General features: G+C 40.3%; 1 protein-coding gene across 2 annotated transcripts in view; it reads right to left on the bottom strand.

Moving 5' to 3' along the window:
* The window catches only part of cdk19 (cyclin dependent kinase 19), a 73,035-nt gene extending 48,701 nt beyond the window's left edge, over positions 1 to 24,334 (bottom strand). The window contains exons 1-3 of one of the 2 annotated variants that reach the window (XM_026194206.1): positions 23,567 to 23,630; positions 17,432 to 17,507; positions 9,514 to 10,076 (exon numbers count right to left, since the gene is read on the bottom strand). In XM_026194206.1, the coding sequence (XP_026049991.1) occupies positions 9,514 to 10,074 (561 nt within the window). In that variant the 5' untranslated portion in view covers positions 10,075 to 10,076; positions 17,432 to 17,507; positions 23,567 to 23,630. Of the gene's footprint in view, positions 1 to 9,513; positions 10,077 to 17,431; positions 17,508 to 23,566; positions 23,631 to 23,881 lie in introns of those variants that run through there. The other variant, XM_026194207.1, reaches the window with a different exon arrangement.
* Between the last annotated feature and the right edge of the window lie 45 nt (positions 24,335 to 24,379).

Here is a 24,379-nt window from a genome sequence, read left to right on the forward strand (position 1 = left end):
GTCAATATGTGACATATTGAAATCGCGTTTGAATTTGCGCTTGTTTTTTTGCTTTCACTTTGCAATCGCGCGAACTGTGTATAGAGAGCGACAGCACTGATCTGTGAGTGATGATAATTTGCGCACCAATTCCTCTGACATCGTCTTATTAATTGTTAGCTTACTATGCAAACATGACAAGTGAAATCTCCCGCAGCTTAAACATGTGAGAGGTTGATCGCGCAGAGAATCGGTGAGCTTATGTGAGTGCGTGTGTAAAAGCAGCAGGATATATATTTGACTACGATGACCTGGATGACTGAGAACCTTCACAGACAGATATATATGTTATGACAAATCAGACTATAAGGCAAAAAGAAAGTGCAGCTTTATGGTTTCATGGACAAAAGAATTTCTGTGGCTGCAATATGATGAGCTAAATAACCAGGGCTGCACATAAGTGGTCCGCAGGTGCGCATTCGCTGTCAAAATAAAAAACACGCACAAGGGTGAGGGTTAAATTTAAAAACTGTACTTTTGAGTTAAAATATATATTTATAATTTTAATAAATGACAAATTAAAAAGGCATGAACATTTTTTTTGTATCGAAAAAATATCGAACCGTGACACCAAAGTATCGAACCGAACCGAACCGTGAATTTTGTGTATCGTTGCACCCCTAGTATTTATGAAGACGATTTGTAAGACTGGTAAACTTACCTTTGTTTGTATGATGGTCTTTCGTTCTACACGGAGCATTTCAAGGTCCTGTACCCATCCGTCGGTAAACTGTACCTGGGCTTGTTGCAGTGACCTGAAGTTACTAAACTTCATGAGTGTATGCACTCACTCTAAGAACCGTATAATTATAAATATGAGCGTGCTGAAAGTTGGGCAGCACGCTAACGTATTTTGTCCCTCTGTGTGCTCGTAAGGGTCTGACCCTTTCACTCCTTTGATTTTTTTTCCTCGTATCTTTTCTTTGCCTTTTCATCGAGTCTGTCTTTGTACGGTCCGGCATTGTTCTCCTTCGTTTTGTACATACCTTTTTTGGGGGGCAAAGAAAAACCAAGAAGGTATTGGAACCGGAGAATGAACGTTTTGCGGTGCTGCAAATGCTTGCATTTGATGCGGTACTTGGATTGTTTTGCCACGAGTTCCCGGCATGCAATGCGCGAAAGTCATGTGGTCTGTCAATCTCTATCATACCATTCACGGTAATACCGGTGTAATTTTGGGCAACAATAGGAAAATGAAATATCGCGATAGAATATGGGTAAAACACGCATGCGCAGTGCCTATGTTTACATACGCACATGGCGGCGACGCAGAATGAGAAGAGCGAAAGCAGATCGCTAAATGGAACGGATGAACCAGAATTGGTTTGTAAAAATGCTGCAACTTCAGTGGTGTGGAGCTGGTTTAGCTTTCGTCCGTCAGATACACAACAAAGCACTATTTTTGGTAGAGCATGCTAGCGTGCCGTCGTTATTACCGTGTTGTTTGGAAAATACAGCACACTTAAAATCAATCCTTTGATTTTTCTGAAAATCGACAGTGCCCCTTATAATCCTGTGTGCCTTATGTATGAATTCTGGTTGTGTTTACTGACCTGGAAACGATTTTATGTGGTACACGGCGCTCGAAAATCTGTCAAATGTTTTAGTACGACTTTGCTAAGCCAACCCACATCCACTGCCACTGTACTTAAGGGAAGTTAAAGACTTTCTTCTGCACTTACATTTGGATCGCCTCGATCCATGATAGTCATTCAGGAAGTAATGCCTCGACTGGAAACAAGCCATCCTTAAAATAATACAACATTCCAGCTCATGTGTTGGAATGCAAAACAAATGTGTTGTTTAAATTAGAGACTGCACTTGTGACAGAACAATAAATATATTTTATTTTGATCATATAAGTAATGTAAGTACAAAACAAACTTGAGGTAGGCCTAAACTTATTTTCAGAATAATTACATCTGAGACTTTCATTGTAAGATTATAACAGTGATTTTAACATTATGCACTCCACACTGTATATAAATGCCACTTGTTTTGCACATATTCAACTCTGTATATTTTATATATTTTATTATTATTATTATTATTATTATTATTATTATTTATTTCTTTTTTTAATTTTTTTTTTTTAACTATTTAATTTGTAAAAATGTGCATACACACACACACACACACACACACACACACACACACACACACACACACACGTAGGAAAATATTTAGTATACACATCCAGAAATGCATACACTATTATATATTGTACATATATTTATTAGTTTCAGGTTGGCCATTCTTGTATTTTGCTCGTTTGTGTTGTTGTGTTTGCACATCTCTGTTGCTTGTGGGGCTCGCACACAAGAATTTCACTCACATGTGCTGTGCCAGTGTGCCTGCACATGTGATGTGACAATAAAAGTGATTTGATTTGATTTGATTTGATGGCAATATAATTGATGGTTGTTCAGCAGAACAGTGCCCAGTATGTTGGCTGTTATACTTTGTTGTGTTTGAAAATAAAAGTTGGGCTCATTTTAACATCATTACAAAAAGTGTTGTTAATTATTTTTAATCATATTCAGGTTACCACAAATTGTCATCTTAAGTAAGCTTTACTTAGTTTTTTTGAGGCAACGAGTTTCCTTAATTTTGAGTTCTGGGAATTACGGTAATTAGATTTTACAGTGTACCTAATGCCTAACATTGGCAAAACACTTTGTTTCAACAGTGTTTTTTAAGAAAAAAAAAATGGAACAGGAACTTAAATTTTTTGCAGAGGTTTTTTGCACCCTTTACCTGTAGGGTTCTCACCGACTCTGCAATGGTTTCTATAATTTGACCTAAACGGCTGGATTGGTTAAAGCTTGCCTGCTTACAATCCACGTGTTCCTGATTCTCAGCAATGATTTAAGTAAATACATCTGCCCACCCCCCAAAAATTATGCCTCCAAAATATAAAAATAAGAACCTGCCACTATTTGTTAGGCAAATACAACCTAAAACATCAGATACAGTTTAGATTCAGTTTCATATATTTTTTGACGCAAGACAAAACTTTTGCATTACACTCCATATTCTGTAGTTAGCGAGTAGTTTATTACGTTCACCTAACTGACATCACAAAATGAAATGTCAGAAAAAATACATCAAGAACTGCCAACTTGTTCTTAAAATAATACTTAAAATATTAATTAGATATAAATTTCTCAGTGAGACATTTCTAGTAGTTTTGCATTATAATATTGTTCAAACAGTTCAAAACCAAACCTGACCCAACCCTGTTATGCACAGTCAAGAGAATGCGTGATAAGAGAATGGTTCTCTCAATAATAAAACAAACACAGCAGCCGACAGTCTGGAGTTCACTGCTGCATGCAAAAAGAGAAGTTCCTGTTTTTCATTCTACCTGCACTCCCTCCGTCCATAAACCCCACCGTATTGAATTCAACGTACACAGGCGAGATCATCTCTGACAGCCAACCAGCAGATTTACCCAGGTTGCCCAAGCATTATCTAAACACAGACTGTTTATGTCACACAGGTTTAAAGCTGTAGAACCTTAGTGCCATGTTATGCAACCTGCGGCCTGTGTAGAGCTGAGTGTAGGAACTCGACACTTAAGGAAAAGAACCAGCATGGACTAAAAATTGCAGGTTTCACTTTCTTGATCTACATCAGAACCTGCTGTGCTTACTCCTTCAAATATTGATTTCCTGAAGGTTTTCATCATCACCTAAGTGGATTATTTTTGACTTTCACCTCACCATCCAGAATAGAAACAGAAAGCAGACTTGGCATTCATGATAAGTAGTGGACATATCCGGAAACAGTCTCTGAGACAAAAGGCCAGACTGTAGAACCGGTTTCTTAGGAGAACGTATTTATTTATTTAGTAAATATTGTTTCTTCACGATGGAGCTGATCTTTATCTGATGTTTCTTTCTGATGCAAGCATTTTATTTCTTAGCAAGAACATATAGTTTTATTAATCTTATAGCATTTAGGCTATAAACATTTCTCTTCATTATAAACACTGTCAATGTTGTTAGTTAACATGTACTCGTTATCTCATGTGGATTAGCTAGCTGTGACAGTATGCCCCTTCCAGCATTAGCTCAGAAAGTGTTTACAATTAAACTAACAGTATATAAATAAGAAACTTTATGTCCTACTCCATAGGGCTGGGCCATATTATACCGTTCACGGTAATACCGGTATAATGTTAGGCAACGATAGGAAAATGAAATATCGCGATAGAATATGAGTAAAACGCGCATGCGCAGTGCCTTTGTTTTCATACGCACATGGCCGATTGTTGAGTGAAACAGATGAACCAGAATTGGTTTGTAAAAATGGTGCAACTTCAGTGATGTGGAACTGGTTTGGGGTTTGTCCGTCAGATACACGGGAAAGCACATTTTTTTGCAGAACATGGAAGCGGCCGTCGTTATTGTCGTATTTGTCGGACTAAGATGCTCTTAAATCTGGGAGTAATCTGGGTCCTAAACTCCGTATACTTCAAGTCAAACGAACACTGCAGCATCACTGAGCGTTAAAAACTGTCTAAATTCTTTCATCTTTAATAAAACGATCAGCATTGCTGCTTTACCAGGTGTAACTATGAAGTTTAACTTCCAGGCATCCATTAAAACAAAATTTATTACATTTAACAGAGTTAGAAGTTAGCAGGAAGCTAGCGGAAGTTAGCTCGCTAGTTTCGCTAGTTACCTAAGCATGATATAGCATGTTCTGACTGAGAGATTTCTGAAAAAAATCAAACGTACAGCTCTGCTATCACTTCCAACATAAATGAAGACAGGAAACTAAACAGCAGTGACGTTTGTAGGGTTACTGAAGTTGGGCTAGCTGGTATATAATGATGTGCGACGTAATCGCTAGCGACACAGCTATGTTAGCATAACATAAACGGTGAAGCTGGAGGATGAACACTAACACTTTTCCACTTATAAAAGTTAACGTGAAGGTTCCTGATAGTTGGAGACAAATGCAATCGCATGGCAGGATGCTGTAAACGGACCAAACTTCAGTCAGGAGAACAACTGAGATAATCCATCCACAATACGAGGTTAGTCATTAATATACTGCAACAACATGGGAATAGAGCAGCTGCCAGAGAATTCAACATTAATGAATCAATGGTACAGAAGTGGAGGAAGCAAGAAGAATGAGTTTAATAAAGTTTGATTTATGTGACTGCTTTGTTTCGCTTAATGTGCCTTATAATCCCGTGCACCTTATGGTCCGAAAAACACGTACTGCACACTGCAGTTTAATGTTGCAAAGCACCTCTTTTTAACTTCAGTGGATATTATACATGGTTATGCTCAGGATATGTCAGCCCATTTCTACTGGAAATGCCTTTTGGTTAAACTTTCAGCAAGGAATTTGCATTTGCACAGTTACATTTTTATAAAGCTTTAATGTACATAAAAACCAGCTTCTTGTTTAAGTGAAAATAAATGGAAGGTTGTCTTTTTGCGCTAGTAATGTTGTGGAGTTGTATTTTGTCTCGCATCAATTATATCGTCAGTTCTATCGTTATCGCAAATTTTCAAATATATATCGTGATAAATATTTTTGGCCATATCGCCCTGCTCTACTACTCCAGGGGAAGTAAGGGAAGTTCTAAACTAATAACTGAATCGGATATCGATCCAATCCAAACTGGCAAAGTTGGATCCTATATGTACAGTCAATTAATTCAGTTCCTTTGTACGGTAATGGTAAGTAAATTCACCCTCTGTAACATTAGGACATAATAAAACCGGCTCTAGTTCTTACCAAAATAAACAGAACCTGTGATGAACAACAAAACATATATTACACATGACAAATACCACCAATTATTGCCGTTTCATGAGCTTTGCACAGTCCAGCACTCGGGTGACTTTTCTGGGATGACTACTTTTGAGAAGATTGGTAATTGTCTTGAGTGTTTTTGATGTGTGAATGATCTTTCTCAGTGCAGAATGATGGACTTCCTGTTGTTTGGGAATGGCTTTATAATGCTTCCAAGAATGATGCACAACAACAGCTGCATCATGTCTGTCTTTCCTGCTTCCAATCGTATTAGCACACACCTGAATTCTCCAAAACTGCAAACTGCTAAAACTTCTGCTTTTATATAGGCGCTCATGCGGAGATTCAGTTAATCAAGTGCATTTGATTAACAGAACATGGTTGCTTTTATTTTCTTAATTCCTGTGGAAGCAGTAAGGGTGTTCTACTTCTGCATTTTGTCTTAATTTCTGTCCATCTATCCATTTCCTTCCACTTATCTGGGGCAGGTCACTGGGGCAGCAGACTTACCAGGGAAGAATTTTTGTTAAACACAAAATTACACCATGTAATCTGCCACGTTCAGTTGTTCATCTGAGGTTATAGGTACCTAATTTTAATAATGTCATGATCTGTAAAACCTTTGAATTGACAGAGGCTGTACTGTATACCGTTTATACCACACAGCAACAGAAGCACACCAGCTGCTATCATAGCACAGAGAGCACGAACAGCTGTAAGATGTTTCACTCTAGCTATATAAACTTTACAATAGAGAATATTTTTAATCTGATTTACAAATGAGCTAAAATGTCACAGTGGATTTCAAACGAAGCAAACCTAACTGTGTAATATTTTTCTGAGGATAAATTCAACCAGTCGAAACAATCCAATCCAAAACTTTACATCGACATGAAAAGACCAAAAAGATCATGCTCATTATTGCTCCAAAACCAAAAACATTTTGCAGCTAAGCCAAGCTCTCTCCTCCCTTCCTGTCTCAATTCAACTTCATGCAGCGTGCTAGTTAATGAAGTGCACCGTTTGCTAAACCAAGCGAGGTGGTGGGTTGGAAGGCACAAAGACCCCTTTGTTCTGCTGGGAAACTCTCAAATATTTTAAGCAAGACAAATTTATGGTGCAACATTTAGTAGACAAGTGATGTGAGGCTTGTCCTGCTGAGAAATAAATGTAACTTACATCCTACTACTTACAGTCTACAGTCTAACATCTACCTACGTTAGACCATATGACTGCACTATTATTCAGATAACCACAAAAAATAAATACATAAGATCTGATCAAACTTGTGGACAACTCAATATAAATCTTCTGGTAAGAAGGTTGTTTCAATACATTTTGTTGCATGGCTTAAAAAAGGCTTGATAACAAACAGAAACTGTGTGCATTAGCATTATTCTGTGAACCTTCTGACATACTAACAATTTAATAACATTAACATAAGTGTAGAAAACGATAATTGACAGGTTTGTATACTTTTGGGGTACTTGAATGCCAGAGAATTCAAGAAAGAGCTACACTCACTTCTGTACAGAGTGAATGTGACACTACGCTCCATACAACAATGCTGCTGATTGAGTTTCACTGTGCTCTTAATGTTTTTCCCACTGTTTAGTGTTAAGCAGAGGAACCTCCCCACTAAACCCTTGATTATACCCTTTTGCAGACACAAACAGCTAGAGAACTAACAGCCAAGCAATCATTTCTGTTATACTTCCTATTATACCCTTTGAACTTTAAGTCTACTGCCTGGTAAAAAGTATTGTCAATGTTGTTGTATTACAGAGCAAAAAATGCAAAGATGGAAAAATGATTGGTATGATGTACACAAAGTTAAACAAAAACTGTTAAGAGAATTCTGTTGGAAAAATAGACACTCACCAGCCACTTTATTAGGTATGCCTCTTCAACTGGTAGTTAACACAACTATCTAATCATCCCATTGCAGCAGCTCGGTGCATGTGGACATAATGAAGAAGACCTGCTTAAGTTCAAATTGAGCGTGAGGGAAGAAAACAAGGAGCATGAGTCCAGAGCATTTCATAAACAAGAAAACAGTTCAACACAGAACCAGATCCATCACGAATCCACAAGAAAGTTCAGGGGGCGGACCATGCGGACGGCACCGGCGGCGACGATGAAACAATTCTGGGGGCCGACCGCGCGGACGGCAACGGTAGAGGCACCGGTGGATCAAATCCGGGGAGTGGCCATGCAGAAGGCAGTGGCGAAGGTGACAGAACAGGTCCGGAGGCCGGCCACGTGGAAGGCAGTGGCGGCGGTGGCAGCGCAGGTCCAGAGACCGGCCACGCCAAAGGCTGTGGCAGCGACGGCCTCGTTCAGGGTGCCGCCCTCTACGCTGATGACGTCCGACCAAAGGCCTGGAAAGTGGCCGGCGACACTGAGGTGGCAGTTGGGGACCTGAGGACAGCGTGGCCCCCGCAGCACCAGGCGAGGCAGAGGCTGGGCCAGATGAGGTAGAGACAGAAGCTGAAGCAGAGGCTGCACCAGGCAAAGCTGAAGCTGATGCAGGTGAGGCTGATGCGGAGGCTGGGCCAGGCGAGGCTGATGCGGAGGCTGGGCCAGACGAGGCAGAAGCTGATGTGGAGGCTGGACCAGGCGACGCTGAAGCTGATGAAACTGCTGCTGCAGGCGTGGATGAAACTGCTGCTGCAGGCGTGGATGAAACTGCTGCTGCAGGCGTGGATGAAACTGCTGCTGCAGGCGTGGATGTTGCAGGTGGTGGAGCAGCTGGTGGCTGGACGGGCTCCTCGGGCCCCCCAGCTGACGAGGAAGGTTGCTGGACGGGCTCCTCGGGCCCCCCAGCGAAAACAGTCACAGAACCAGCGGGCACCAGGGTCCCTGGCACACACAGGGCTGAACCAGCAGGCACGGGGGCCTCTGGCAGGGACAACACAGAACCAGCAGGCGCACGGGCCTCTGGCAAACACAGAGCAGAACCAGCAGGCACGGGGGCCTCTGGCAGGGACAACACAGAACCAGCAGGCGCAAACACCTCTGGCAGGGACACCTGTAACTGAAGCTGCACTGGGCACTGGCTCTGCCCAGGCAGCGCTGGCACGGAGCAGTTCTTAGGGAGCTGCTCAATCTCCAGGGGTCCAGAGTCTGCTGGGGACTGAGACCTAGCCTCTGGTGAGGCCCTGGAGTGGCTAACTGCCCCTAAGACAGCTATGTTATGGAAAACACCCTGGGTAGGAATGAGATTTTCTCCCTGCATAGTGGTGGGGAATGGCTGAGTGGCTGGTGGTGGTTGAGGTCTAAGTGAAGATAGGGATGGCGTAGGTCCTCCTGAGTCTCTGAAGCATGGTGGCTGGAAGAGCTTAGAGGAAACAGCCTGTCTCAGAAGCTTCTGTTCTGAGTGAACAGATAAACAACAGTATTTTGCAGGCTGGCTGAGTTTGCCTGGGCTCCAAGCAGAAACAGGAGGCAGAGGCGGCTCAGCTAAGCTGCCAGCGGAGAGAGGAATGGGCTGCACTAGCTCAGTAGTCTCTGGAAATGCAAGCTTGGCAGCAACAAGCACAGTTTTTTAATTGAATTTTTAGTCACTGAGTTACTCGTCAGTTTATTTGTTTTAGTTCTAGACTCTACAAGAGCATGAACAGAGTTATTTGTGTCTCCTAAGATGAAACCGCCCCCCTCGGATGGGATAGAGGACGCGTTTTTGTCACTCACCCCAGCCGGCTGCTCAGAAGTCCCAGAATCTGGCTGAGTTAGGGGGTGCCAGCGGGGTGAACGACGTTTCCTCCCTGATGAGGGAACAGAGGTGACGGAGGAAACTGGTGATGGTGGAGCGATGAAGGCTTGCTCCTCCTCCTCTGACCATATTGCTGCCAGGAAGGAGGCCGGTGAGCTAGGCTCAGAATGGCACGAGGAGGAATTCCGTGGCAGCCGTATTGAGATTCCCCTCTCAAATGGCAGTCGCCGGTGTGTAGTGGAAAGCTCCGTGCACCGCTGCTGCTGCTGTGGGGGCTTTGGGACAGAATACCGGGAGCGGGCAAAAGCTTGTAGCACCTCCTGGGCTTCGTGCAGCTGGTCCGTCAAGCCCATAAATCCCTTTAGTGGACGCAGATGAGGATTTCCCTCCAGGATCGCTTCGATAGCGTTAATCCCAACTGCCATTGCCTTAGCGTCCTTAGTGTGGGAAATCCACTTGACCAGGCTGTGGATGCGGGACAGATCACACTCCCGGGATGAATCCGCTGGGTCCAGGTAATGGTCGCGTTGTTCTGTCATAGCTGTGTACCGGCAGGCAGGGAGGAAGGACCCAAAAAGCAGGATTCAGTTAGGCGAAGTTGAACTCAAAGTAAACAGCTTTTGCAGGTTGCAGATTGAACAGGGGACAAACTATACTGGGAAAGTATAAACTAACAGGCAGATGATCAGGGACCAAAACACAGAGCATAGACTGAGGGTGAGTAGACATTAACGACGCGACACTGACACAAGGACACACTGGGCTTAGATACACTGAGGGAGTCATCAAGGAATGAGAAACAGGAGGGAGACACAACTGAGAGGGTTTGGGCTAATGAGACACGGGGAGCAAAGCTAGACACACTGACATGAGGCACAGCCTTTCACAATAAAACAGGAAACAAGAAACAGACACAGACTTGACACTGAAGTGAACCTATACTAGACACAAGACACAACCCAAGAACTAACCCCTCACAAAGAACATAGAATAATACTAATAAACAAAGCATAACAAAAGGATCAGAATAAAAACCATAATACAAAGGAATGTAAAAACTGAAAATGCTGGGTCCAAATGACCCAGGACCGTGACAATCCCCTGAGCAGCAGTTTATGCCAGAGATCAGAGAACAGCCAGACTACTTCAAACTGATAAGCTGGGAACAGTAACTCAAATAACCATTTGTTACAACTGAGGTATGTGGAAGAGTATCTCGGAATGACAAACAGCACTTGAAGCAGATGGACTATACAATTAGGGAGCCACACTGGTTTCACTCCTGTCAGCTAAGAACAGGAAACTGAGGCTACAATTTACATAGGTTCACCAAAATTGGATGACCATCTAAATTTGGTTTGAACAAAGACTTTTTGTATTTACCCACTCAGTGATTTTCCATTGATCAAAGGCCTACCAGACATCTGTATGGTAACCAAGCTGTTGTTTCAATAAGGAGAAGGCTCTTCTTCACTGACATTTTACTGAATTGTGAAAAGTTGTGTTTAGAGAGCTACACAATGTTCAAACAAATTACAAAAAATAATATTTCTGGACAGTGGACAATGGTTCATGTCCCATTTGAGAACTCTGTACTCTCCAGTGAGTGTTTATTCTATGTGGTTTGGATTTAAAGAAAAAGGCCCGTCACAACAAAATTAACCATGCATCAATATATGGCAAGTATAGCCTCAATACAGCAGTTACTCTGGCATTGACAAACAACTTTGCTTTGACAAAAGACCCTCACATTCTAAAAATGCAATAATTAATATTTGATTAAAAAGTTAAATGTTAAAAGTAGATTGGAGTACAACCCATTAGTTGGTCACTGTGTGCAAGTTTCCCAAAATGATAACCAATGTTTAAGGAGGAGTAGCAATGCGTTTGAATAGTGGATTAACCGACAGAGAGACGACAGGTAAAAGAATGAAAGTGTGTCTATAGCATAAGCTCATTGGTATTTGGCCAGATGAGCTAAAAATAACAGAATGCCTATTATACCCATTCCAAAGACAACATTCTTAAACTAACCACCCAAAGACACTGTGTCAGTTTTTGTCTGATCGCCCCTTTAATCACTTTAAAGATTTCTCCCCTCGAATTAAAGAGATCTGAAGTACAAGTGCAAAACACACAGATCATTTGCATAATACTTGTAATGGTTTAAATCCACTGAACAAACAACCAGCCAAGTTTCATAGTCCACGCTCTTGAACTCTTTCAAAACCCTAACGTTCAGTTTTCCAAAACTGTTCACTGCAGCACAGAACTATTGTAGAAAATGTTGGAAAATAATTACTTGTTAAAATTAATCATTACAACTGTAAGAAAAGCAAAGGCAGCCTAGCAATATTTCGCCCCAGGAGACAGAGACTGTTATGGTCTGATCTGATTATTCTGGAAAAGAATGCTGTGACAAAAGGATATATCCTATTTTTAATTTTCCAGATATCAAAAACAGAGCAATTTTATCATCAGAGGAGGAGTAATTATGAAAGGGATGATTGTTCTTCCAAAGCTTGAAAGACAAAGCAACACAACTGTATCCTTTTAACCCACTAAGCTCCACTTGTGAATGAAACATGACACCCAGTCAGATCTCCGTGAGCAGCCAGTTCTGCAAGTAAAAAGAATGGTCCAACCAAATTTCTAACAAGACTCGTTTCACGCACGTCAATGTGAATTGTTGACCAGAGAGGTGTGACTCATCAATCATCACTACGCATCAAAATCGCAATTTGACTATTCCAAGGATGTGACGCACTGCTCCACACCCTGTTTAGCACAAAACTACAATCAGGACCAGAAAGAGAGATTGTTCAGCAGGCATGCAATCTGACACCTGCTGAAAGGCAGAAACTGACAAGCTGTGAGAGGACAGACAGAGAGAAATACAACTGGCTTTTGCATAACCAAACTATCTAAAAAAACAAGGGACCCTGAAAATGTAAAATCAGAACTTAACAACTGGGACCTGCTCTACCAAGAGAGCTTGTGCAGTCTTAAAATAAGTAGGTCTTAATTTTTTATCATCCACCAGATTGCCAGTAAACCACTTACACATACAGTACTCAAACAGTAAGGAACAAGATCACCATAGCCTCAAATATTGCATGTTTCTGTGCCATGCTGAAGGCTGTCTCTTGAACAGGTCTTCTTTTTCTTCCATCAATAGTCCCCAAAAACCACAGTTCACCATATTCAGTCCATAATTTTACAAAATTGTATGTGCTTCAAATTTTTCAAAATGACAAATTACATGTGTGATAATTTAAGTTTAATTTATGGCTCAGCCTCCCTGGGAAAGTCTATGCCAGGGTCCTTGAAAGGAGAGTCCGTCTGTTAGTAGACCCTCAGATACAGGAGTAACAATACGGTTTCCGTCACGGTTGTGGAACACTGGACCAGCTCTTTATCCTCTCGAGGGTACCTGGGAGTTTGCCCAACCAGTCTACATGTGTTTTCGACTTGGAGAAGGTATTCAACCGTGTCCCTCGAAGTGTCCTGCGGGAAGTGCTTTGGGCGTGTGGGGTGTTTGGCCCATTGCTACAGGCCATTCAATCCTTATACAACCGTTGCAAGAGCTTGGTCTGCACAGCCAGCAACAAGTCGGACTTGTTCCCAGTGGGAGATGGGCTCTGCCAGGGCTGCCCTTTGTCAGCGATTCTGTTCGTAATTTTTATGGACAGAATTTCTAGGCGTAGCCGAGTGGCGAAAGGCTTCCACTCGGGTGGGCTCAGAATCTCATCTCTGCTTTTTGCAAATTATATGGTTCTGTTGGCTTCATCGGGTGACGGCCTCCAGCTCGCACTGTAGCGGTTCGCAGCTGAGTATGAAAGAGAATCAGTACCTCCAAATCTGAGGCCATGTCCGCAGCTGGAAAATTCATACACCCACGTGCAATAATTATGATTTGGAAATATATATATAGTCAAATTGAGCATATGAAAATTTCTAATTCTAATAGATCTCCTCCTCTACAGGGGTTTAAGGGTACTGGACTGATAATGGTGGTCATGTTTCTTGATCACTTCTAATGTTCTACAGATGTTAAGGTTAGCAAAGGACCAAAAATTCTTCATTGCTGGTTGGAACACCTAAAATATATTTTAGGGGTATTTTTAGAGGTATATTTAAGAAAGAATATTTTTAAAAGCAGTTTTTACTACTGAAGAGGACAATACATATAGGGCAAATAAATGATAAAAAACTGATAAATAGTTGAGGACACAGAAAGAGAAGCCTCCACAGTAGGATTTAGGTCACAGACCTCTACATATCCAACCCACCGACAACCAACCAAAGCTGCAGACAGTCATCAATACACAGCTACCGCTAGATCACCTAAAAAAAAAACTTATTTTACTTTTTCTAGGTACTTTTTCTTTTTCATATCTGTTGCATGGCTGTCCTTCTGTCTTTTTTTCTAAAAAATCAGTGCCAGTGCCAGGAAGATGACACCAGGATGGCACCATAATCCTTAAACCAGTATGAGAGGGTTTAAGTTCTATATAAAAGCTCTACAGCAGTTTCCAAAATGACAAAGATTAGTAACTACTTTAACTTGCACAGGTGACATTGTGGAGTAATGCCAGTACAGCAAATTTTTGACACTCACTGCTTCAACACATTCATGTAGCCAGAGATGTTTTACTGTATATCAAAAATCTGACAGAGGCTAATTAACGCAGGAAGTTCTCCAAAATACTAAAGGAGGATTCAGGGTCATCTGATCCAACCGTAACTATATACTTAATCAAAGAAGAAAGTTCTAGGCCAAATCTTAAAAGTAGAGAGGGTTCCAGTGTACTGAATACAAACTGGAAGCTGGTTCCACAGAAGAGGGGCCAGAAAGCTGAAAGCTCTACCTCCCATTCTACTTTTAAATAGTCTAGGAACACAGTATAGGGCAGAGACCATCTGCTAACTACCTTGAAAAACTAAGCGCAAGCGCATTGTCATGGTCCTGAGTCTGACGACTCAATGTTTTGCGTTTCTTTATAATATTCTGTGTTCTTGTTTATTGTGAATTCTCCCTGCAAGTTGCTTTCTCTCGTGTTCAGGTTTGTTGTTTAGGTTTTAGTTTTCCCAGTGTAGTTTATGTCTAAGTTCGGTTTTTCGCCACACTCTCCTTTTGTTTGTTATCACTCGGGTTCTGTGTCAATAAAGCCCTCTCACTTCACTGCATATCCGCATCTTGGGTCCTTTGTTAAATTCACACGGCTTGCCCCGGGAACCCGTGACACGCATCTGGGAAAAAGAACCATTCATTTTTAAAATAATCTCACTCTATTTTTTCAGAAGACTGTATATCCAGTAGATATACAGTAAAACCTGTTCTATGTTGACAGATGAGTAAAATGCAGTGGAACCAAGGTCTACAAAATCCCCACGCCAAAGAGTGAAAACCACATACTATACGGCTGAAAGCTGCTGTCCTGGGTTCGAATCCACCCCGCAGCCCTTTGCTGCGTGTCCAAGCTTTTTTTTTTTTTTTTTAAATAAAAGCTCAGTGTAATAATACTGCACGTTATTTAAATCAAGTGGACTTTTTGAGCTTTTATGTACAGTCGACATGTCTTAGTAGAAATCTCACTTTCATTTAGTGTAGTGTTATATCAGTTTTCTTTGTAAAAAATGTACACACTACCCAGAACATCACAGGCAAAAAGAGGAACTGAGAACATGCAACACGTTGTTGAGTGAGTTTAAATGTTACTGGGTGGCAAAGGGGCATGGAAACTACACTGAGTTTGGTCATTACTGATGGATATGCAGGTGCAGAGTCATTTACTGTGTTTACAATATACAGTGCTCAGCTCGCCTCCAGCTGACCATGTTATACATGAAACCAGAGACCTTTACATAACAGCTCACCAGCCTGTCTGGCCACATTCTGTGTCTATCGGCAGGACTTGCTAAGTGACATACTGACATGCACTCAACCAACACGACGTCCCCTCTACTCACCTGACAGAGTCAAACGTGACAGCTGGCTACCGAATCTTACAAAGTGATTATAAAAATAAATAAACACGTCTATTGTGTGAAGCTTTATGCAGAAATATTGTAAACTATCCAAGTGACATTGTTTTGTCATTCAGTAAATGTACACTGCAGCTTCTTTTTAAGACTGAGAGAGTGGCACGCCCATATTGCTCACATAATGGGGGGAAGAGAATCTGACAATGAGTTAGAAAATTTTTGATAAGAAGGTACAAGTTGTTTTCTTTTTACTTCTTACAGGCAACACTGATGTTTTTCTATTGCAGCCTTGATCATGATCGTGGTGATCATGTGGTGGAGAGTAGATACACCTATGGTATAAATTTGAAACGTCTATGTTGCTTCAATCTTGAGTTATCACATTCACAAACTGCCGCAGGGTGACCACAATAACCCATCAACCTTTTACTGCTGGGGGATAAAAAAGCATTTATTATATTCAGTAAAATATTATTCTGCACATGGCCTCTTTATCAGTGGCATGGCAGTGAGGAGAAAATAAGATAAGAATAAAAATCCTTGAGTAAGCTGTAGAAAATCAAGTCGATAAAAACTTAAATTAATCAATTCTGCACCTTTTTAAATTGTACAAGATATATTAAGGTGTACAAACCACAGGTAGTTACAGCATCAGTCTGACCCATTAAATATAATACGATACTTTATCTACTGAAACTTTGCCATTTTAAGTTTACTTCACAAGTAAAAGGGTGAAAACCACTGTTAAATAGATCTAATGAAGTGTTAAAAACATTCTTTATGAGAAGAGAAAATGCTTCTCATGGTTTTATGTGTGCAAGCAGTACATTTGTGGAAACAGTGCCAGTGCTAGCATCAATGTCATCACTTACCCACTTGAACTATATTCTATTACGTTTCCTTTCTACTTGAAAAACATGCCCCAGTTCATTAACAGCTTCAAAACGAAATGATCAATATGACCATCTTTGGGCTGTATGGATTAGAAAAACTCAGGAGACTTTTCAGATAAAATACTTTATTTTACTTTATTTCTTTGACCTTTTTAAAATTTACTAAATCTGTCAGCGATTCTGATTATAATGAATCTGTTCTGAATATACTGAGCTGCATCTCTGCCAAGTTTCATTCAACAGACATGAAGCAAAACAACGCTACATTCATTTTAATTTTAGCAGCCGCGGGTTGACCCTTTACTAACTTTACTCTGTGTTTTAGTAGCAGACTGTACCTGTTGTTTGTAGGGAACTAGAATCAAAACTACAAAGGAGCATGTATCTCTCTATCTTCTGACCAAAATGGTTACCAGTTCTTACTGTCTGTTCTCCCTTTAGGAACTTCAAAGCAATCACTTAAAATCCTCATCTTGGACAAACTCTGATACTATTCTATATATAATGCTAAAAGAAACATCCAGACTAAAGAGTCTGCTTGAAAATATTGGGTAAGTCTTCACAGGGTTTTGTGATATTTGCTGATGTTTATCTCTGCAGCAAATGAAGTCATCTCGACATCTACCAGGTCGCTGGCAACCCATTTAGGGTTAGGGTTTTTCACAAGTTTCGTCTATGATAAAAATGGACGTCTGTTTGGATTAACCAATTCAATTTTATTTATATAGCGCCAAATCACAACAACAGTCGCCTCAAGGCATTTTATATTGTAAGGTAGACCAAACGGACACAGTCTTGGCATAACAATCGTGTTGCCAAAATGAATGTATTGAACTCCATGCGAAATGTAACATCTTCTAGTTTCTGAAAATTAGCCTATTTAGCAAGTAGCTAAAACAAAAATATCCTTGACATAACATTTATACTAAGCAATGACTTAGTGGGTGTTAAGAGGTTGAAGAGCCTGAGAACAACATGGTCATGTAAGGCCTTAGTAATGAAAACGGTAACTTACAGCAATTTCCCTGCAGGCAGACATTGATATTCCAGTGCCTTCTATTTGTTTCAGTGCATACTCCTTCTCATCTTTCCTGTGGTGAGAAAAAGAGAAAATGAAGAATATTAGAAGATGGCCAACAAAAAGGCTTTTTGAGGGTTTGATTAGTAAAGGAGGTGTTTTGCAAGGAGGATGAGGACAGCAGAGGGCATAAAAAACATCCTGTGGTTCAAGTTCCACAACTGCCATAGAGGAATCCATGTTATTAGTGATAGCTTTTGGCAGCAAAGATCCATTAGTTCCCTGCAGGAGTGCTCCCTAGGTCTGGATAAGTGCCCCCAGTGAAATTCCCCTTGATGCAGGGACGAAAACTCAAACTACACACTGACACTTCCAAAGCTCTCAGTTGGCAATTTTCCTCTTTTTGCAAGGTAGTCATTTGCCGTTGTGCATCAAATTTGAGCATGAAAATCAGTTAATAAGTGAAATGTGAGCCCGCAGGGCCGAGCACTTTCAGCAGACCAATATTGATTATTTGAGATAAGCAGAGTTCCGGTTAAGGAAGCCCAGCCTGAACACAGAGCAGTGAAGAAAATAAGGGCTAAAAGGATTCATAAGTCTGTTTACAATAAGCAAAGAGGCATGATTAAAATGTAAACACACTCAGTGGACAGTGTCCAATAACAACTTCATTCAGTGAGCAGCCTTCATTCAGTGAGCAGCCTGCACAGATCAAAGAGGTCCTCATGGTGGTAATATCAAACACTTTTCAGCCTAATTTGCATTGGAGATGGTCACGGATTAACTGGAGCTCTCAGGCACACATCTCTAATACTAATTAAGCTGCACAGATGCTCAAAACAGCTCAAACATTTAATCCTTTAGTCTATAAAAAAAATTGCACATTAATATAATCAATTTACTCAATAAAACAGTTTATCCACTCCGTAATGCAAACCAGGACAAACTTACAGAGCTTGACATATAAAGATGGATCCAAACACTGTAAACCCAAATCTATATGCTTGAAATTTCAATTTTATGTCAGAAGATGAAAGTGATTATGAAACAGGTTCACTGTTTTATAGATTAAGGAAGCCCCACTTAAACACATTACACTATTAACATATATAGTGTTTATTTCTACTGTGTGCGTCTTCTGTAGTCTATGTAGTGCCCATAGTGCCCTCCATGCTTGCAGTACTAATTATGAATGTTTGCTAATAGAGGTGAGAATTACCAGATATCCCAAAATACAATATTATTACAACACTTCACTCACAATACAAGACTATTGTTATTTGTAACCTTATTAATAACATTATCGACATTTAAAGTGCAAATTATGACTTCAAAAAACTGTCAATGTCACAATCTATTCAAAAGTGGCGGTAAAGGTGCAACAAACTCAAGCTTTGGAAAACCATTACCATTGGTTGCTGGTCACCAAATGAAATTTTGTTGTATCTTTCAACAATGACAAGTGCGTTATCACATTGTGAAAAAAGCCACCATTTTTGTTCTAGCATGTGTGTGACTGAGCCATTGGCTTGCTCTGAATAACTCTGTCCAGTGTCTGATGGTTTTTCAGTAGAGCCAATTTAATGTAACGTAACGTTAGTCAAACAAACTTACATTAAATTGGATGGTTGTGCGTGAGATGAAACCTCTTCTTTGAAGTACTCCCCGAGTATTTTAATTCATTCATAACACTGATATTTGGCATCCCTATTTAATAGATTATTGCCATACAAAATATTGCAATACTATGCTGTATAGTTTTTTGTAACCCCACCCCTGTTAGCTAAATTATTCCACATGCTTTTTTCTGTCCTAACTGAAACATTTGTGTTGACTTGATAAGCAAAAGTAACTGTAACTATCGAGTGTATTTGGCAATTTGACAAAAAAATTTAATTCTAAAAAACGTTTGATCGAGAGTTTAAAAAAACAAAACAAAACTTGGGTGTGTCCCTCATGATCTGCCTGCTAGACGTTACTAATGAGACACCCTACTCAGTGTTATCCATGGTAACTGGTCGGTGTTGTGGTTGTTTCTCCAAGTTGGTCATTGTCTTTTTTCTGAGTGTCTTAAATATATGCGCATATATCCATACAGTATATGCATCATCTCCAAAGCAGGAGGGTTTAAGCCATGTGGCACATCAGCAGTAACTTCAATAAATATCAGTTATTCACAGCCCAAACAGGCACTGTCAGATCTACCGTAGACAGTCAAAGAAAGAGTCACAGTTTTACACTCACTATTATTTGCATTTCTGCACCATGTTCACATATGGATACATTTTTGTATGACAGACCTTTAACCTGTATGTCTAGATTGCACGGCGGACTATGTTCACAGACAGTGATCTCTGGAGCTCCTTGGCCCATACAGTAATTTTGTGAGACACATCCATCAAATTAAAAATGAACATTTTCTTCATGAAAGAGCAAAATGTCTCCGTGTAAATATCATAATTCTATGCTGGATTCTGAATTCAATGTGATCTGAAAAATCACTACATTCTATTTTTAATGACTTTTTTGAGAATATGCAAACTGTAATATTTTATTATATTCATAACAATCCCTGAAGTGATTGTTCTTTTGGTTTCTATGAAGCAGGCCCAGAGCACTCTGAGGAGACACACCACTGACTATCAATCCTTTTCAAATCGGCGATACATTGCCCCACAACACCCACAGGGCGAGTGTTGGCTTATCTGCTCAGGCCCCTTCAGGCCAGCGCACAGATCTTGTGATGGTGTGCGTGAGCCAGCTCCGTCTGCCTCTGCCATAATGTCTCTACGGTTCACGTCTTCCTCAAAATTTGGAGCTGCGGTCTGGTGCCCTGGTGACTGGCTCTTAGCAGATAATAACACCCTTAAAATACACACATACACAAGTCAGAGAAAATCAGCACTGGTAATGTCTGAACAAAGGTTTCTTTGGACCTGAACTGCTGTGATTTCATAGAACATTGTCACAGTACACCCACAACAGATTGTACCAACTAGTGGTCTGTTCTCAAAAGTCATACAGGATACTTGTAATGAACCCACTGGTACAACTCACAGGAGCTGACCAGAAGCAAGACAGATAAAGCACTAAAAATAGCTATAAAGAAATGAACAAAACATTGCTTTTTATGCTCTTTATCCAACAGTCACGGTTAAAAGAAATTTCAATGACTTCCTGACCCATACATGCACCATGAATTCCTTCCAGGACTAACTTTATGGCACTGTAAAAACATGCATCCATCACTGATATAACTATCTATAATGTAGTTATTAAGACACACTGAGCTGTTGGTGGGACGTGTTCCACTTGTAAAAAAAGCAAAACTGGATCTTTATACTTCCAAGACACAGCATTTTCACATGACAACAAGGCCCCTTAGGCTCCTTAAGCTTTCTTAAGTTGAGAAAGCAGCAAACAATGAAAATTATCCATTACTTTAAATTCTGCTGCAAAACTGGGGTAAGTCATGAGTAACATTTTGGGTACTGGGAAAAGGAGGCTTTGCTAAGCATTAACAGGTTCACATTTCTGGGAATTTATAACGCTCTTTATTCTCAGGGCCTTTCATCCTCTGAGGGTCAAATCCAACTGTCTGTCAAATTTCTGAATGACGACAGCTCTGTCAAGAACAGAAACAACGACCACATTCAGTATTTTAAGTTCCCGTCTTGGGCCTGGATACATTTATTTTTCAGACCTTATGGCGGACTGGATTATAAAGCACACTGTCGATGAACGTGTCTGTTTTCATACATAAGGCGCACCGGATTATAAGGCGCATTAAGCAAAACTAAACCGTCAAATTTTACTCAACTCATTCTTCTTGCTTCCTCCACTTCCGTACCATTGATTCATTAGTGCGGAATTCTCTCGCAGCTGCTCTATTCCCATGTTGTTGCAGTATATTAATGACTAACCTCATATTGTGGCTGGATTATCGCAGTTGTTCTCCTGACTGAAGTTTGGTCTGTTTATAGCATCCTGCCATGCGATTGTTTGGCAGGATGCTATTAGGTGGAAAAAAGTTAGCATCCATCCTCCAGCTTCACTGTATTTACATAATGCTAACATAGCTGTGTTGCTAGCAATTGCGTAGCACATCATTACCAGCTAGCCCAACTTCACTAACCCTACAAAAGTCACTGCTGTTTAGTTTTGTCTTCATTTATGTTGGAAGTGATGGCAGAGCTGTAAGTTTTATTTTTTTCAGAAATCTCTCATTCAGAACATGCTATATCATGTTTACGTGGAAACTAGCAAGCTAACTTCCTGCTAACTTCTAACTCCGTTAAATGTAATAAATTCTGTTTTCATGGATGTCTGGATGTTAAACTTAATTGTTACACCTGACAAAGCAGCAACACTGATCATTTTATTAAAGATGAAAGAATTTATTATTGAGTTTATAGTTTGGAAAGCACTAATGCCCCCTTAGTTTTACATGAACTCGGCCCACTAACTAAAGCAATACCAGTGGTTAATTGTCTACTTTATGTTACTCCATCGAACTATTGGCTAAACTAGAGTCAAGTAGCTTAACATTGCTTTTAGGCTCACTTTGTTTAAATCCAACATATCTACACTGCTGATAAAGTTACAATATTGCAATATTAACAAACACAGTGAGGAAGAAACAGTCTAACTGACTGATCTACAAACCTAAACTGTTTCAGATTTTAAAGACACTGAGTGATTGTAAAAGTTTTTAATACATCAATTCTCAAAGTACGTGAAGAAGAAAAGGCCTTCTTTAACAGCTTGGGTAAATTTTAATTTGATTCTATTACAAAGATTTTAAAATGTTAATAATAATTGTATTATTTGAGTTGTCTATAGAGGTTATGGCCACATTAGCATTATCACAGCAATACAGACAAAACGTTGAAAGAAATAAAGCTAATAAAGCTTTAACTTTATTTCATGTTTTTTAATCTCTTTGGAAAAATACAAAATATATTTAAAATACAAGTGCATGGAGGTGCAGACATTTTATAACCATAGCTATACAAACATGAACAAAAAACAACTGTTTTATGTGTATTCTTAACCAGTTATGAATATTGACTTGATAATGGCTATTATAAATCTGGAAAAGCTAGCTGTTCCCTGTGACACTCCTTTTAGGTTGGATCTAATTGGAGTGATACTGTTCCTACTGGTAATAAAACAGTGTTTAGCTTTGCTATAACAACACTGACAATTCCATTCCATTCCATTTTATGTATATAGCGCCAAATCACAACATCAGTCACCCCAAGATGTTTTATATTGTAAGATTAAAGACCCCACAGTAATATAGAAAAAATACCCAAAAATCAAATGACCCCCTTTGAGCAAAAAGTGGGGGGAAAAACTCCCTTTTAACAGGAAGAAACCAGAACCAGGCTCAAGGAGAGACAGCCATCTGCCATGACTGGAAAAAACAATTTATTTACATATTTACTTTTTTCTTCTTACACCGGATTGTATATTTGTACATTTTTATACATGCTCTTTATCTCACTGTACAACTGTATGGTGACAATAAAGGCATTCTACTCTATTCTATTCTAAAACGAGTAATACATGGGAAGAAGTCAAATTGGGCCATCTGTATAATAAGTTCATCTAATGCTTAAAATTAGTTTCTCCATCTCAGATTTCGAGAAAACTTTATGACAAAGCATTTGGAAGACGGGGCAGCAAAATCAGCTCTTAATGCACTGTGCCCTTGGTTAACGCTGCTTTTCTTGAATGTAATTTTTAGATCAGAGTGATTAACCTTTTGGCTATCGTACAAATGAAACTTGTAGTATTCAAATACGAAGCGCACTGGCCAGATTCTGCCACTTTTTTGGACTGGGATTTTGCCAGTTTGCATAAGGAACATTGACACCGTTGGCACAGCAGAGCAGAAATGTGAGAACATATCTGTCCTGCTTTCTGTTGCTGATATATACATCGTGGTCACACGCTGTCATATGCTTGTCAGTGAGTGTAAGCAGCAAATGGCAGAGAGAAAACAATGTGTGTCAGAAAGAGGGAGAAAAAAAAGTTTGGCACTCCACGATGCTGAAAACGGGGCCAAGAAAAGCCGCTCAGGTGTCACTATTGCGCGAAGTGACGATAGAATACGATAGAAGCTACCTTTGCTGCGACCGCCGACAGGACACTTGTCAGGAAATAAACAGCACCGCGGCTTTACATTGTTGTTTGGGGGTGTTGGGGAGGAGGAGGAGGAGGAAAGGGGGGAGCTCTGAGGTTGGGGACGGAGGTGGTGGGGGGGACCGTTGGTGAGTGAGTGCGTTACATGAAAACAAAAACACAGAGACACGGGCTATCGCTTCGGGGAGCTTCAAATCGAACAAATCGTTCAGCACATAACCGAGGCGTGTGTTCACAAAATGCATCCCGCGGTCAGTTTTATGTCAGCATACACAATAACGTTCACGGTTATCTTACCCGTCTTTGCGCTTAGCTTTATAAACGTGCCCGTAGGTGCCTCGACCCACTTTGCAACCTTCATATTCGAACAGATCTTCTACTCTCTCTCTCTCCGCCGCCAGCTTTGTTTTGAAGTCGTAATCCATTTTAACCCATAAATACGCCTTAATTTACAATAAAATAAAATATTAATTATAACATGCATTAATTAAATAATCTGGTCGTTTTATTCCCCCACCATTTCCTTGTTTGGGATTTTGGTCTGCTCCGCTTAATGTTCACTGGCTCGTTGACGTTTCTAATTGGCGCGCGTGGCTCGCTGGGTATGGTAGTTCTTATGAGCAGGCGCCGCAGTTTGCCGCGTTGTCAGGCAAGCTATGGCAAACTACAACCCGCGTTTCTCGCTGCTGTTCGTTGCACTTTGCGTACTCATGAAAGCTCTTCAAAAATGCGGCCGTCGGTGGTTTGAGGTTACCTTTTTTTAACGTCACGTAAGATGAATAAATAAATGAGCTA

The sequence above is a fragment of the Astatotilapia calliptera genome, chromosome 15 (assembly GCF_900246225.1).
Source record: "Astatotilapia calliptera chromosome 15, fAstCal1.2, whole genome shotgun sequence".
NCBI classification, from domain to species: domain Eukaryota; kingdom Metazoa; phylum Chordata; class Actinopteri; order Cichliformes; family Cichlidae; genus Astatotilapia; species Astatotilapia calliptera.